This window comes from Aquarana catesbeiana, linkage group LG06 (genome assembly GCF_042186555.1).
Source record: "Aquarana catesbeiana isolate 2022-GZ linkage group LG06, ASM4218655v1, whole genome shotgun sequence".
Lineage (NCBI taxonomy): Eukaryota > Metazoa > Chordata > Amphibia > Anura > Ranidae > Aquarana > Aquarana catesbeiana.
Genome location: NC_133329.1, coordinates 244,261,979 through 244,280,014, shown reverse-complemented (window position 1 = coordinate 244,280,014; position 18,036 = coordinate 244,261,979). Strand labels below are relative to the sequence as shown.

Sequence of the window (18,036 nt, the reverse complement as noted above, 5' to 3'; positions counted from 1 at the left end):
CGCCCCAAGCTCAAATTCGAATTGTATACTTTCAATACCATATGAAATGTCATACAATGGGTTTATAGGTCTTTTTAAAAGCAAAACATGTATAATGAAAATCCAACATTAGTATCACTCATCTCAGCCTTTGTGATTGGTTGAGACTCCAAGATATATCTGCTTTCAGGAAACTTCTGCTGTAGTATGCGTATGTGTTTGTTCTTGGGTCGCTACGTGTGCTCCTTTCCTCGAGTGCCTTTCTGGATGGAATGTTTTTATGTGCATTTGGCTAAGTATCTTGCTCACTCATACAATATGCAAGTGTCCTTGCACCCTGAAGATCAGTTCAAAACGTGTTGTTCTTTTCTTGGACAATCTCCATGCATATTACTATATCCAATGTGAAATCTGGTGGACATGCTTATAAGAAATGTTTACTTTTGTTGTAACATATTGGATTTTTAATATACATGTTTTGCTTTTGGGCCTAAAATGTCCCATAGACCCACTGTGTATCATGTTTTATGATAGAACATTCTGGGATGTTGGCACACAACACAGTCCCAATTCACACCTCATTTTATTGAATACTTTCAATACTGTTAAAGTGAGTACCTTTTTTCCCTACTCAATATACAGCTGTCACGTGATCCAACTCTTTCCCAGCCTGTCTGCAGGGAAACCTCAGCGGAAGGAGATTCCAGTCCTAGAAAAAAAAAAAAGCCTTTGGGATGCAGAGTAAAAATGATTTTCTACCTGTAAAAAAAAAAATAAAAGATTAATCTCAATAAACTGTTTTAAATTGTTTTAATCATTATTCTTCTTTGGCAATAACATTGTGCGTCCCACCCCTTCAGCCCCTTTGGTGTGTGTGTGTGCGCTTAGAATTGAAAAACAGAGAGGAGGCTTCCTCCATCAATCAAGATGTAATATCCCACCCCATTGTGTTTAGCTAATTAGTTGGCATGGAGGAGGAGGGAGGGAGGGGTTGTCATTTATCACTGTGTATACACCCACATGTGTGACTCAAGTCATGTGCTGCTCAGATGTGATTAGGGAGGAAATGCTCAGCATGGAAACTCACTGAAATCTGAGCATGTGCACTAGCTGCCAACAGCCACTCTTCAGAATCCCCAGGTGCAATGGAGACATGGACAGCAGGGAGGAACAGAGAACAGGAGGATCAACCAGGTTTTTTACAGAATACAGAAAATGAATCCCATAGTGGCTTAGTGAGTATTAACAGCATAAAATACAGCATTTATTGATAAGTTTTTAATTATGTGAGTTTAACAACTTCCAGCCTGGTGGACCTAAATGGACGTCCTCCCATTTCAGTGGTTATACCAGGATGATGCCTGCACCTACAGGCATCAACCCAAGATTGATCTTTTCAGCCGGCAATTCCCTGTACCGTAAGAATAGTGGCTGTTCAGCTGCTTGATTATTCTTACAGGCAGCGGCAGGGGACCTGGCAGTCTCCATGACTGTTGGAAGCCCGGGCGCGACGTTATGATGTCACGTCCGACCTGGCATTTTAAATACTGCTGGAATACTCAGCTGAATACTCAGCTGGAAAGCCGAGATTATTTTTTTTTTAATCTCAGGCTTTCCAGCCTGGAGGAGAGATGTGGGGTCTTATTGACCCCACATCTCTCCATAAAGAGGACCTGTTCTGCACTAGTCACATTACAAGGGATGTTTACATTCCTTGTAATAAGAATCATAGTGATAAAAAAAAATGTAAAGGGAAAGTGTAAAAATAAAAAAATGAAATAAAATAAACAATAAAAAAAAACAATGCTCATACACAGAAGTAAACGCATACATACGTCGTACCCACATATTTAAATAGAGATCATTCCACTTATGTGAGGTATCGCCGTGAACGTTAGAGCGAGAGCAACAGATCTATCCCAAGACCTCCTCTGTAAAAAATGATTAAAAAAATTTTAAGCGTTGCCTATGGAGATTTTTAAGTACCACAGTTTGGCGCCATTCTGCAAGTGTGCGCAATTTTAAAGCGTGACGTGTTAGGTATCTATTTACTCGGCGTAACATCATCTTTCACATTATTGGGCTAACTTTAGTGTTTTGTTTTTTTTTTTATTCATGAAGCTGTTTTTTTTCCAAAAAAAAAAAAACGCTTATGAAAAATTGCTGCGCAAATACTGTGTGACATAAAAAGCTGCATAGATTGCCATTTTATTCTCTACTAAAAAAAATATATATATAATGTTTGGGGGTTCCGAGTAATTTTCTAGCAAAATTATGATATTTACATGTAGGAGCGGAGTGCCAGAATTGGCCTGGATGGCATTATATTTTTTATGATCAATTGAGGGGAGCTTTTATTTTAACTATATGAATATATATATATATATATATATATATATATATATATATATATATATATATATATTATATGAATAAATAGGAAGCTTTCAGCATCACAATGGAAATATAACACGCCTCAGAGTTGTAAATCCTTGTGATTTTTTTTTTTTTTTATTGAATCAGAAGACATAAGATGATTAGATTGATCAGATAATAAGTATATGATATATATATAGTAACCAAAACTAGGGTCAAAGCTGCACTCAGATATAAAAAACAAAAAACTAATGTGGGAAAAAAAGCTGCCAGCACCTAGGAAAAGTCCAGTATCTGACTCCTAAAGTATGGTAAACAAGCAAAGTGCAGCGCTATAAGTATATGACATAAAAGAAATAAAGTCCTACCAAGTGACATAACATCAATCAGTAGATATAAATAGACAAAATCAATCAATGATGGACAAGGAACTTAGATCACAGATGCATGTGAAAAAATATAAGAAAGAGTCCAGAAAGAACCATGGAATTATATTGAGTCCATAAAAATAAAAAAAACCCCATCCAGGAAAGATGTGATACGGAGTATTAGTAGATAATCCACCAAGGAGTGTATGAGTAGAGTCTGCTTATCGGACGGCGATGACTGCTGTTACGGCAGTCTCGCCCAGCATAGGGATTATGGTCTCCCAAAACCAAAGGTATAAAGCGGGACCAGTAGCTTTAGCAATCCATCATAACCGGAAATAGAAAGCAAAACACATCCATAGCGCAATAACGTATGATAAAAGGTTTTAATGGAATAAAGGAATTGCACTTACAATTTAGTAGAAAAAATATAGCATGAGAGGTATTAAACACAGCGGCGGTGTCTCCGTGTACCGCGATTCACTTCCTGTACTGCAAAGCCCATCCGAGAACGTGATGACGTCACCGTCGTAGGCTCCTCCCTACACGTTTCGTCACGATAGGACGTCGTCTGGGGATTGGCCGGGTGACAAGTCATCACGCTTGGGCATATAAATACATAGGAAGCGCCATTTTGACTATTGGCATATGTGATATGTATGATGGAGATGAATCCAAAGGGGCCATATTAACTTCTGGCCATTAATAATAAACCTATGTGAAATCAGGAAGTAACAGGAGGCAAGATCGCCATCTTGTGGAAATAAAGGAGACTTGCGGATAAGGCTTTGCACAGGAAGGAAAAGGGGGCACAACAGATACATCTGCCACGAATAAATGGATACAGATAAGCTTATGTCTAATCCCCAAAAAAGACCCAACATGGGTCGAACAAATCAAATAAAAAAATAAGAAAAATTAAAACATATTTCTGATAATATTTCTGATAATATGATCTTAATAATAAAAACTTATGGCATAAAATCAAATGTAAAGGGACAAACGCAGAAGGTAGTAAACCGCTTTTATGCATTATTAATAAAGCAGTTTATGTCCCACTCTACGTTTAACCCTTGTGGTCTGGAGGATAAAATGTCAAAGATCCATCTGGTTTCAAGTCTGGAGATGGATCTGACCATGTTAGTTCCTCTCCAGTGGGGACGTATTCTGTCAATAGCTAAAAACAGGGTACCTTTTAATTTTTTATTGTGGTATTTGGCATAGTGCCTAGAAAGGTTGTGTTTTGTGAATCCTCGCTTGATATTAGCAACATGTTCAGAAAGACGCACGTGTAACTCGCGTTTAGTGCATCCAATATACTGCTTTGAGCAAGGACATTGGATTAGGTAGACAACATACTGGGTAGAGCATGTTATAAAGGATTCTATGTTGTATACCTTGCTTGTAACTGTTGAGCTAAAGGTTTCACATTTTCTACCCCTGAAGGAATTAATCTGGCAGATTTTACATCTACGACAGGGAAAGAACCCTTTCATGTTCCGAAAAATTTTTTTGATAGACTAATGCTGATTGGAATAACCTGTAATCATGGACCACTCAAATTTATTGGTGAGCCCAGGATTATGTTCTCTGTTTCCACTCAGCATCAGAGACCAATCCATAGTGGCAACTTTGTTAATAGTGATGTCAATATCGTTCCCCAGATATCCTTTGTCCAAAAATCGTTGTTTAAGTACCAAGGCTTGTGAGTGGTAGTCTGAAAGACTGGTGCAATTACGTCTTATACGTTGAAATTGGCTTTGAGGGACAGAATTCAACCATGACGGATGGTGGCAACTGGAGAGTGGTATATATGCGTTTCTGTCCGTCTCTTTGAAATGTGTGTTGGTGGTTAAATGCCCGTTAGCAACCATGATGTTTAGGTCAAGAAAATGAATTCCCGATTGACTGGCCTCAAACTGCAGAGAAATGCCCCTATTATTAGAATTAAGTTTGGAGAAGAAGTTGTGAAGAGATGGTATATCTCCGTCCCACACAAGGAGGACATCATCGATATATCTTCTCCATAGGCGCAGTTCTTTGGGGGGATTGATATCAATGACTTCTTTTTCCCACCTGGCCATAAATAAATTGGCCAGGCTGGGCGCAAATTTTGCGCCCATAGCCACTCCACATGTTTGCAAGAAGAAATCGCCCCCAAACCAGAAATAGTTATGGCTTGTTGCGAAATTGAGGAGTGCCATAATAAATTGTTTCTGTATTCCTGATAGTGTAGAGTCCTGGTCAAGATAATAATTGACTGCCTCAAAACCTTGTTGATGGGAAATGATAGTATAGAGAGAGGCTACATCCGCCGTAGCTAAGATGTAGCCATCTCTCCATTCAAACCCTTCAAGTAGATTAATAACTTGAGTAGTGTCTTTCAGATATGAAGGTGTCAAAACTACTAAGGGTTGAAGGAAGTTGTCCACATACTTCCCGATCCTTGCCGTGACAGATTCTATGCCACTGATAATCGGGCGGCCTGGTGGATGAGTCAAATTTTTGTGTATTTTTGGTAAATAGTACATAACTGGTACCCTCGGAGCTGAGGGGACCAGGTATGTCTTTTCTTTTTTATTTAGGATTCCCTGTTGATATCCTTTATCAACAAGGCTCTGCAATTCTCTCTTAAATTTAATTGTAGGATTGAATGCTAATGGAGAATAAGTAGTGCGATCCGATAGCAGTCTATGCATTTCCTCCAGGTAACTAGATTTGTCTAAAATGACTACCCCCCCACCCTTATCCGCAGGGCGTATTACTATCTCATTGCGTTCACAGATTTGTTTAAGATGGTGTTGGAGGTCATTATTGGTATTATTTCTTGGGATGTTAAGTGCCATCAGATCTTTAATGACCATCTCCTTAAAGACCTGTATAGGAGGGGCGGTAAAGCCTGGGGGGTTGAATAATGAGGCATTTGAAAAATTAGTGTGTCTAATAGAATTACCATTTGTGTTTGCCATGGGGTTAGAGTCGGTAGGGTTAACTACAGAAGAAGGTGTGTTGGTAGATAGAATCTGACTTCGATTACCGATAGGATTAAGGATGAAATGTCTTTTGATGTTAATCTTCCTTATGAATTTATGTATATCGATAAAAGTTTCGAATTTATTCAACCTATGTGGAGGTGCAAACTTGAGACCTAAACTAAGAACCTTCTGTTCACCTTCAGAAAGTTGAACTTGACTTAAATTGAAGACACCACTAATGTCTACTGTTTTCTTTTTTTTGGACCTGAGCCTCCTCCCCCCTCTGATGCCTCTCTTTCGTCGTAACCCCTTTTGGTTTTGTGATTGCCCTGGGGAAAAAAACGAGTCTGATTAGGTTCTAGATAGTTGTGTGGGGAGTCCTGATAGTCATCTCTAGGGGGGCCTCTAAATTGGTTAGGATGCCGAGAAATAACTGGGTTATCCTCAAAATAGGGATCTGAGTAGTGTGAAAGAGGTGTAAACCTGTTTTGCAGAGGGATTTGTCTCTCTTGAGACACAAGATGGCGATCTTGCCTCCTGTTACTTCCTGATTTCACATAGGTTTATTATTAATGGCCAGAAGTTAATATGGCCCCTTTGGATTCATTTCCATCATACATATCACATTTGCCAATAGTCAAAATGGCGCTTCCTATGTATTTATATGCCCAAGCGTGATGACTTGTCACCCGGCCAATCCCCAGACGACGTCCTATTGTGACGAAACGCGTAGGGAGGAGCCTACGACGGTGATATCATCACGTTCTCGGATGGGCTTTGCAGTACAGGAAGTGAATCGCGGTACACGGAGACACCGCCGCTGTGTTTAATACCTCTCATGCTATATTTTTTCTACTAAATTGTAAGTGCAATTCCTTTATTCCATTAAAACCTTTTATCATACGTTATTGCGCTATGGATGTGTTTTGCTTTCTATTTCCGGTTATGATGGATTGCTAAAGCTACTGGTCCCGCTTTATACCTTTTGGTTTTGGGAGACCATAATCCCTATGCTGGGCGAGACTGCCGTAACAGCAGTCATCGCCGTACGGTAAGCAGACTCTACTCCTACACTCCTTGGTGGATTATCTACTAATACTCCGTATCACATCTTTCCTGGATGGGGTTTTTTTTATTTTTATGGACTCAATATAATTCCATGGTTCTTTCTGGACTCTTTCTTATATTTTTTCACATGCATCTGTGATCTAAGTTCCTTGTCCATCATTGATTGATTTTGTCTATTTATATCTACTGATTGATGTTATGTCACTTGATGGGACCTTATCTCTTTTTATGTCACATATATATTTTCCTTGTATATTATTGATTGATTTTGTTCATTTATATCTACTGATTGATGTTATGTCACTTGGTGGGTCTTTATTTCTTTTTATGTCATATACTTATAGCGCTGCACTTTGCTTGTTTACAATAATAAGTATATGTATATAAAGTAAGGTAGACCAGGGGCATACATGCGTGGAGCTGAGCAGAGCAGACATGTCTGCCTGAAGCTCCGCACAGCGTCCCCAGTCACAGCGGCATTGTACTTGGCGGTCCTCGGCCAAAAATTAGGACAAAACCCGTCAAGGATGCACTGGCCTGTGCTCCAGCTAAAAATTTGCCAGCGCCATCTTCCTCAGCCTCAACGCACGGCAATGTGAGAGCCTTAAAGGCAACACCACCATCCCAATCTCACTCAGAGGAGGATGATTTTGACCCTGAAAGTTCACAGGATACCTCCCAGGGTGAAAGGGCATCCCCCTGTAGCGTCACATTTCGCTACCCACTGGAGTGCGCATGCGTGACGCCGCCATATGCGTTCCAACACTTTTACGATGGTTGTAAGACACCACGGAACTAACGTTGAACTGCTCTTGCGCAGTTATTATGTGGCTCCACCCCTAAGTCCAGGTTCAAGCGCCACCATCCAAGTGGACATAGAGATAGATTATAATAATGCTGAGCGAAGCGAGGCCATGCCCGAAGCATGGCGAGCAAAGCGAGCCCGCAAGGTGCCCTGTTGCAAAGTGGTGTCTTACAACTGTCGTAAAAGTGTTGGAACGCATATGGCGGCGTTGCGCATGCGCACTCCAGCGGGTAACGAAATGTGATGGGTCGCCATTTGTGACGGTACACCCCTGCAATACTAATACAAATAGAACAAGTGATCTAAAAGGCTTTAAAGCACACCTCAGACCATATAACCAATCGCCTCACTAAAGAGATCAGGGAACTAGGACATCCCATGACAGAGCTTGAAACACTGGTAGATGATATAGAGAATTATACCCTGAACTACACAGCAGAGATTGAAAACCTTAAAGAAGAAAACCTGATGCTGCAGTCCGTTTAGAAGACTATGAAAACCGTGCGAGGCACTCTAATTTACGCATAAGAGGTATTCCTGAATACGTGATAGACCTACAAGCTACAATGATGGCTCTATTCCAGTACACTACAACCAGCCATCCCAGTAGAATGTCTCGAGATGGACAGAGTCCATAAGGCCTTGACCCCCAAAAAGTCAGAGGGCCCGCCCCGTGACATCAGGGCTAAATTCCATTATTATTGTACAAAGGAACAGCTTCTGGCTGCAGCAAGAGGAAGAGAGTCTCTGACTTTCCAAGAACCTAACTATCAACTCTTTGCCGACTTGTCTCAACTAACCATCAACAAATGACGGGCCCCTGGTTCAAATATTACAGCACAACCAAATAACCTACCAATGGAGCTTCACCTTTGCTGTGTGTTTTCACATATCAAGGCTCCAAACATATATGTCGATCTGCGGACAACTTGCAGAACACCCTCCAAGACCTGCATCTGGTGGATCCTCCACAGGGCCAGGAGGACTCACGCCACAGATCAGCCTCGTGCAAGTTGTCAATCGAGTCAAAAGAAGGATCACCAAAGCTCAAACAAGCGAGGATGCTTTAGATCCCCAGATCCGGATCCTGAAGATTCAATGGCGTTGGGCATGGCTGGATGCTGAGCTTGATGGACATGTGATCTCTCTGCTGTCCATGGACCTACTCTAGTGAAGCTTCTAACGGGGACACAGCTTCAGGCCGATGGGCAGAAATTGAGCCAGCAGATCGCAGAAACAGGGGGGATCCTTAGAACACCTTAATCCACAGGGTCTCCCGATCCAGTCCTACTTCTCCCCGCTCCCGGGATCCACCATGTGGGAGGTGGACAGCATGGCACAATATTGATTTCTTTGCGCAGAAGTTATCGCGTCGACAAAATAGGGGAAAGATTTAGGGCCTTTTTTTTTTTTTTTTAATTGTTTTTACTACTAATGGTGGCGATCTGCGATTTTTAGCGGGACTGCGACATTGCGGCAGACAAATCTGACCCCAAATGACAGTTTTTGGGTATTAGTGACATTATTACATTGATCAGTGCTAAAAAAATGCACTGATCAATGTAAAAATTACACTGGTAGGGAAGGGGTTAACGCTAGGGGCGATCAAGGGGTTAACTGTATTCCCTCAGCATCTTTTATCTGTAGGGGGATGGGCTTACTGGGACATGACGGAGATCACTGTTCCCGATCACTGGGTACAGTAGATCTCTGGCATGTCACTAGGCAGAACAGGAAAATGCCTCGTTTACATAGGCAGTTCCCCGTTCTGCCTGTGTACAAGGCGTTCGCGGGTCACCGGCTGAGATTGAGTCTGCCCGACCTGCGGGCACGCTCCCATAGCTTGCGCCCGCTTGCAACAGCGCTTGCGCGAGCCGCCGTACAGCTACGGCGATTCGTGCTGGAGAGCCGACCTGCTGTCGTCGTTATACAAGTGGTTAAGCTAGACAAGGTTAGACTGGAATTTGATTTGTTTCTCACAGAGTCGGCGGATAAAACTCTACAGCGAACCCATCATAATTACTACAATAAATCTTATAAATCAGGCACTCTATTGGCTCGTACACTTATGTCGTTTCACAAACCCTCTAAACCCATACACCTTAAGGTATGCACAGACACATATTCCAGCAACCCAGTTAGGATACTTCAGAAGTTAAGGTCACATCTAGCTACACATCTAGCTACTCTATACTCATCTGAGCGTGGATTTAGGACTTTTTTTCTCCCATCTCTCTCCCATCGCTATCTCAAATACAGTTAGAAACGCTGGAGGGTCCTATCTCAGCTGACGAGGTGTCCAATACTATCAAAATGTGGAAAATAAATAAGAGACCCGGCCCTGATGGATTCCCTGCTCTCTGTTTTCTTATGTTCTCGGAACCCTTGTCCCCTGTTCTAGCCAACACCTTCTTGTAGGACATTCCTTTAGACAGGAAACTCTGACAGCGATCATTTTTATGCTTCTCAAACCCCATACAGATGACACAATCTGGACGAACTATCATCCTATTTCCCTTTTGAATTTGGACATCAAGATTCTAGCTAAAATTCTCGCTTCCAGGGTAAACAGCTTCTTTGGAAATCTTATTCACCGGGACCAAGTAGGATTCATACCTGTTTGTCAAGCTAATGATATTAGCGATCCTCTTATCACATGCTGCCAAAACACGCCGCATTCATTCCTGCTTTCTTTCACTAGACATTAAAAAAGCATTCAACACCATATCCTGGTCCTATATGTACTTCACCCTCCGGAAATGGGGCTTCGGCCCTCACTTCTTGCAATGGGTCTCTGCACTATACAATAAGCCTAGAGCATACATAAAATATGTGGGCTACAAATCAGATAGTTCAATATAGGGAGGGGCACACGTCAGGGGTGCCCACTCTCCCCCCCTCCTGTTTGCCCTTAGAGAACCCTTAGAGAAACGGATTAGGACTAAACCCTCGATCACCGGCATAGAACTAGGTGGATATCAACACAAACTATGCTTATTTGCAGATGATATCCTCCTTTTTCTATCATCCCCGCAGATCACTGCCCCTAATCTTATGATCATTCTCAAAACGTTTGCCTCTATTTCAGGTCTTAATGTTAATGTCCAGAAATCCATGGCACTAAATATTTCTCCTACCAAGGCAGAGTTACGTATGGCGCAAGCAGCACTTCCTTTTACATGGCCTCCGCATCGTCTTCCTTACTTCTTACTTACTTCTGGTCTATTTGCAGCCAATTATCCAGCCCTGTTGAAACAGATTACGGACTTGTTGATGAGACGGTCCTCCCTCCTACTTTCCTGGTTCGGGAAAATTAACATAATCAAAATGGCAGTACTTCCTAAATTTTTATACCTGTTCAGAGTCCTCCCGAAATCTGTTCCTGCTCATTTTTTAAGAATCATACAACAGAGAACAACACAATTTACTTGGGGAATAGTTAAACCGAGACTGTCTAAACACACCCTATATCTCCCCAATTTGCGTGGGGGCTTTCTTAATTTTGCAACATAGTACAAGGCTGCTCAATTGGCACATTTGTCTAAATATCACACTACAAAAGAGATCCCTCTATGGGTTGCGATAGAAGCGGTTGACTGTGAGCCCTTCTCAGTATCCAATCTTCTATGGCTACGCCTAGCAGCGTGTAAGAATTTAATCAACACAATCACTAAACATTCTCTATCAGTATGGGACAGTCATAAATCCACATACGGACTACAGTCTTCACATAACCCACTCCTTTCATTCCTCAGGAATCCCGCCTTCTACCCAGCCTGGGAATCTCCTGCGGCTTTTCCACAGCCGGCCTCATCCGCCTATACAACATGGTCTCGGAGACATCACTTCTACCCTTTTCACACCTATGTGAGTCCTTTGGGCTCCCCCAATCTGAAATATTCTGCTATCTACAAATAAAGATTTTTTTTTATCCTCTACATGAATACAAATGCTATCCTGAACCAACTTTCCCAGTTTGAACAAATTTGTATAATCCACACTTTAGAGGGCTAATTTCAACACTCTACTCCCAGTTGCTCACTAAACTAGATGCAGATCCACCCTCATATATTGCTAAGTGGGAGAATGACCCATGTCGCACTTTTGAAACTGCAGAATGGTCTGAGATATGTTCTGCAACAAAGTCTTCCTCACCAAATGTAATGGCGGTTAAAGCTACGTACAAGGTGCTTACACGCTGGTACTTAGTCCCTGCCAGAATTGCCAAGTTTGCACCCGATCACTCGGCTCTCTGTTTTCGCGGTTGTTCTGAACTGGGTACACACATATACATCTGGTAGAGTTGTCCAGTGGCGCAAGGATTTTGGAAAGCTGTTTTCATGCTTGCCTGGGAGATGTTTGAATGATCCCTCACAACAAACCCAGCAATGTTCCTTTTAAACCTGAGACCGGAATCTTTAACACATAAACTACTCATTCAGCTCTTAACAGCCACGAAACAGCCCATAGCTAAGGCGTGGAAATCACCTACATTGAATATAGCAAAGACCAAACACAGAATGAACCGTACTCTGCTACACGCAAAGATGGAAACCTTGGATGAGGACAACCTTGGCAAATTCGACAATTTATGGAAACCATGGATTACACACCGTCTGCTGCCAGGCTTCGAAGAATGGATACTTTTGCCATGGTAGAAGGGACTCAACCGTACGTTCTTATCAATATCATTTTGGGAGTAGCTCTACCTTCGAGGACCCCTACTTCTCTCCCCCCTCTCTTTCTTGTCTTTTCTTGCTCTTTTCTGTGCTTCCTTCCTCTCCTTACTCATGTTACCCTTTCTCTCAGGTACCCTCCATTGTGTTTGGACAGCATCACCTACTACAAGTGATGTAACTAGACCGGAACTCAGCAGTAGGATGAACATGATGTCCTATTATTGAGTGACTATTGATTGTATATTTTGAATAGACTGAGTTTATGTACATAAGTTTGACTCTTAAACAGCTCGATAAGTTATTGTCTTACTGCTTTAATTTGATTTTAGTTACACAGATTATCATTGGATAGGCCATGTTAACCTAGTATTGTCCTTATCTGTACTATACTTATCTCAACACAATGGTATTTTTTCTTTTTTCTATATATATTACCTGTAATGTTATCTGATGATCTTTTCAATAAAACATTTGAACGAGAGAAAGTAAGGTAGACCATCTGCTATATCCTAAGCATCCTTTAGCTAGGACTGCCCAAAACAGCTCAGGTAAACTGTAAAAAGCATTTTTTTTCTCATGTATATTATTAGGGCAATTACTTAATAATCATCTGTACCTTCCTGTATATGTCGGTCAGCCCAAGCTTTGGCTGCAGTACTGTGGTATGTATCCTTTGCCACTGGAAATTAAATCAAAGTTTAATTATAGTGATATACAGAAAAAGGGCAGCACAGTGGCTAAGTGGTCAGCACTTCTGTTTAGCAGCACTAGGATCGTGAGTTCAAATACCAACCACGACACTACCTGCCTGGAGTTTGCATGTTTTTCTTGTTCTTGCATGGATTTCCTCTGGGTACTCCAGTTTCCTCCCACACTCTAAAGACATGCTGGTAGGTTAATTGGCTCCTGTATAAATTAGCCCTAGTAGGTCAATGTATGAATGTGAGTTAGGGACCTTAGATTGTAAGCCCCTTGAGGGCAGGGACTGATGTGAATGTACAATATATGTGTAAAGCGCTGCGTAAAAATTGGCCGTGGTATATAATTACCTGTAATAAATAAATTAAACTGCATCTTATTATTAATCGACAGTAGGTGGTGCTAGAGTAGTCACTGTCATTGTGTGCGGTTCCTTTTATTGCTGAACTGTTGCAATTTTTCTGTTTTGTTCTAAATTCATTGGTTTTTCCAGTATGCATTAACCATTTTTGATGCCTTTTTACTGAAAAGTAGTTTGTGCTTTATGCATAAATGTAAGCCAGATTCTGCAACAGTTCTTACTAAAGCTCTGAAAGGACAAGTTTGTTTGTTTTTTTGTTTGTTTGTTTTTTTTACTTGATCGTTATTAAATCCCCTACCCCTTTCAATGCAACCTGTTTGCTAAGTACCCAAATCACAAAAAGTAAATCATTCAACCAGTGTTAAAAGATGCTTCTCTCCCAGCGCTCATAGCATTCTCTCTAGTGTATATATAAAATTAGCACGATTAGCAGCTACTATAGATTAAACAATTCATCACACATATGTTAAATCTAAGATATAACATTAGCAGCGCTTAATAAATATTTAACCCTATGTGTCAATATTCCCATATGTTTCAAATGTCCATAGTTCAATTAAAGAACATAAAAGAGTCCATCAATGTGGTTCATGTACAGCTTAAATCCAATCAGGGTTCGCGTCACCACACCTCGTGAGACCTCTCCCCTATGGTAATGAACTCACCAGAAATCCTAAAACAATGCGCTTGTATTACAATCTGTGCTTTACATCGGGAGGCGTCCTTCCATCTGATTAATGGTTCCTGTAGACAGCATCCAGCTAGCCACTCCTGTATTGGCAGATCCATAGCAGCTATTCAGTCCAGATCCATGCCTTTTGCCTGCACCAAAATGCTCACTGCCCAGGGTGCATGTGGCCCAAGGAATATTTGGTTAACCATCTCAAAATCAGGTTATGGAATACCTCTGTTGGGATCAATATCTCATCTGGCAGAAATTCTCATCTTTGTAAATTAAAGGTGTCTACAGATTTGTAATGATATTTGTCTAACAAAGCAACAATCTCAAAGCTATAGGAGGCTGCTGACCTTGCTGGCTGGATTCTGTCTACAGGAACCATCAATCAGATGGAAGGACGCCTCCTGATGCAAAGCACAGGTTGTAATACAAGTGCATTGTCTTAGGATTTCTGGTGAGTTCACTACCATAGGGGAGAGGTCTCACGGGTTGTGGTGATGGGAACCCTGATTGAATTTAAGCTGTACATGAACCACATAGCTGTACTGTTTTATGGACATTTGGATCATATGAGAATATTGACAGATAGGGTTAAATATTTATTAAGCGCTGCTACTGATACTTCCCTTCCTCCCTCTTTTAGTGAACTTCATTGTGTGGCCATGTCTGGTGTTTGCACAGACTTTCTTTGTGGTTTTACAGCCATCCTGTGAAGCTTTTGGGATCGGGCTGCGGGTAGGTATTTAACCATGAGAAATTTATTAGGGGTCTATAAAGAACAACTTATGTAGGGGAAGTGTAAACAAGAAAGAGAGAAAAGTATTGTTGCGCTACTAAAAAATGTTTTCTCTTAAAAGTGTAAATCAGCAGCCAGCATCACCAGTATGATACCCGTATACAAAATGTGATAAATAAATAAATGCAGCGCTAAGTGTCATTAACATTTGCCTGCCCATAGACCTGCACTTATAATTTGTTGTTTATTTTCACTTATATTTTTTGAATCACCATCACATTTTTTCAGATGAACATCCTTATTACCTATGAAAGGTGATATGTTTAATTATATGTTTGTATAATCACTGAAAACGTTTGATTATATTTTTGTTTAACCACAGAAAAACGCATAGTTAATGACACTTAGCGCTGCATTTATTTATGTAGGGGAAGCACAAAGGGATGATGCCTGCTAGGACAGGTGGTTATTCGCATGGAAATATACAGTTTCCTTTGTTAGGCATGCAACTTGTATTGTTGGCATCAATTTATTTCTGTGCTATATTTTTTGCAATACAAGAGCCAACTGGAATTTAATGATTTGAGAAAAAATATACCTCATATGGATAAAAGATTTCATATAATTTTGGTGTCTTTGACGTGGGGTTTCTCATCACAACCACCAGCTTTTCAGGTGGATCTGATCAGGAGCTCCATGCAGGTCTATGGGCAGGCAAATGTAAAAGGACTTGTGTCCGTTTACTTCCACTTACCACTGAATCTGTCCAGATCTGGAAAAAAAAAGGAAAAAGTGATTGCATCCTTTCCTGTTTTTTGGACTTCAACGTGAAGAATTGGAGGTAGGCTGATGTAAACAGACACATCTGGCCGCCTATAGAGCCATCATAAGTCAACCACATTTCCTGTCAAAATGTGCACAGAAACTGAATAGGCTTGCATGTCAAAAAACTGACATCTGTCCTGATCAGCTCTGATTCCGTAGGTGATATTCTCTTGGATCCCCTGCTAAACAGAGTGAAGTGCCCACGTGTGATAGGACCCTTAAAACACATTCTTTTATCTTAAACACTGATACACTGTGGTGAGATTATTTCAAATAAGCCTAAAATACAAGCTGTTGTCCACATTAATTTCAAGATTTATTTTATTACATTTAAATAAAGTAACTTTATCTACTTCTCTTGTTTTTCTAGATTTTTGAGTGACCTATAGATCATGGCCAGTTCTGCTCGAGAACATTGTCTCCTACGACAGCGTAACCCACAACTTCGTTATACACTGGGTCCAGAGAATCTCCAAAGTTTTGCATCTGAAAGTGCAATGACTGAGAACTTGAACTTTCAGCGAGCCAACAGTGACACTGACCTGGTAACCTCTGACAGTCGTTCCAGCCTGACAGCCAGCATGTATGAATATATACTTGGTCAGTCTCAGGAACTTATCATCTTCTGGGATATAAAGGAAGAAGTGGACCCCACTGATTGGATTGGTCTTTATCACATTGGTAATTGTACTTCATTTTTATGTCTTTTTTGTGTTTCAATGCTTTGCTTATAACAAGTATCTACAAAGTCTCTATGACTATGAAATGCGTTGGAGTGGGTGGTCCTAAGGCTGGGACTTGTTATCTGTGGCTCTGTGGAAAAAAGCTTAGCAGATTGTGTCGTCATTGAGGATTATAATACCCCTCCCCCACTGTGTGGGATTCAGTGCCCCCCCCCCCCTTTTAAATCAGGGATATCACAATTATCTGGACAATTATACCAGCATCCCACCTTTTCAAACATCTTTGTGAAAAGCAGACCATGGTGTGTGGCACAGTTAGAACATATTAACGAATCCAGAAACAACTCTTACATTGTTGCATTAAAAAAGGGGGAAACCAAAAAATAAAATAAAAATTAAAAAATAATTAAGAAGGGGGAAACCGTCAATTACTGCGCCAGTGAACTACTTGCAGTGAGATTTTGTAAAATTGTGATATAACAAATTGTGCCTAATCAACCCACTGTGAGAGCCCTCAGCTTCCATGAAAATACCGAAGGGCCTTTGTGTATAACAAATTACAATTAATTATATTTAAAGCTTTGTACAAAACGTTTAGGATTTGCCTACTGCCACTGGCCATGTTTAATGCCTTTGTTGTATATAGTATAAGCAAGCTGGCAATTGGACCTTGTTCTTAAGACATTAAAGCAGTTGTAACATCTCTGATTTGAGTACTAAGACAGAATGGGGTGTTGAGTGCACCCATCTATGTTGGCTGCTTTCTATCTGGTACCACTATTTACTATTTTTGCTTAGGGTCACATATAAGAGGTTGTGGTTTTTGCGCATTAGTCCTTGCTATTTTGATCTCTGATTTGAGAGAACGTAGTCACAATTGCAATCAATGAGCAGGTTGCCAGCAAACAATTTGCAGTATTTCTTATCTAACACAGAAATACAAGTCAAAGACCCCTAAAAAGGTAACTCGCCATGCTTTTGCCAGAAATCTCTTGCTAATCCTGGTCTTTACGTGGATAAATGCTTTAAGGCAGAGGTGCTCAACCTTTTGAAGAGCAAAGGCCACTTAAGTGATTTAGTAACCGGTCACAGGCCATAATGAAATAAAATAGTTCAGAATTTCAAATTTTTTATTTTATTTTATTAATATTTTGAATAGCATAATGAACATTTTCCTCCTGCAGTCGCTGAATGCCGGCGGGATGGGAGAAGTCGACTTTCAGCAGTTGCAGGATGAAAATAGAGGTGATCGGGTCCTGTATATGCCACCCCCGCCGTCCCTCCTGTTCCAGTGTAAAACAGAATGTGACAGGAAGGTCGCATAGGGTCCCCCTGGAGCATAGGGGGGAAGGAGGGGGGGGGGGGTCGCCATTGCAACCCCTGAGGCTACACCAGTGGTTGGGTGTGTGTGTGATAAAAACACATCTCAAATATGGGGTTTTACTGCCCCTCAAACTGCAAATGTAAACGCGCTCTTACTGGCCTGAGATTCTATAAATCTGCTTTCAGATTGATGTGCTGCGGTTTACCCGCACAGCGGGTGTAGCACAGCTTTCCTGCAGGTTAGCTACGCTTTGCCATAAACTTCAATTATAACTGGCGGGTGTGGTGCACTTTCTGAAAACACATCAGAATTCCTGCATTCAGGAGTTTTGATGCACTTTCAGAAAGCACACCAAACCCGCAGGATATAATTGAAGTCTATGGCTCAGTGCAACTAACCCACAGGAAAGCCACAGGTGCACTGTGCTGCACCCACGGATCAGTTGTGAAAGTAGCCTAATAGTTGTTAACCCTTTTAAG

General features: G+C 41.1%; 1 protein-coding gene across 4 annotated transcripts in view; it reads left to right on the top strand.

Moving 5' to 3' along the window:
- HECW2 (HECT, C2 and WW domain containing E3 ubiquitin protein ligase 2) overlaps positions 1–18,036 on the top strand; it is a 479,776-nt gene that overhangs the window by 127,359 nt on the left and 334,381 nt on the right. For all 4 annotated transcript variants that reach the window (XM_073633114.1, XM_073633112.1, XM_073633113.1 and 1 more), the window contains one exon: positions 15,921–16,231. In XM_073633114.1, coding sequence (XP_073489215.1) covers positions 15,943–16,231 — 289 coding nt within the window. In that variant the 5' untranslated portion in view covers positions 15,921–15,942. The remainder of the gene's footprint in view (positions 1–15,920; positions 16,232–18,036) is intronic.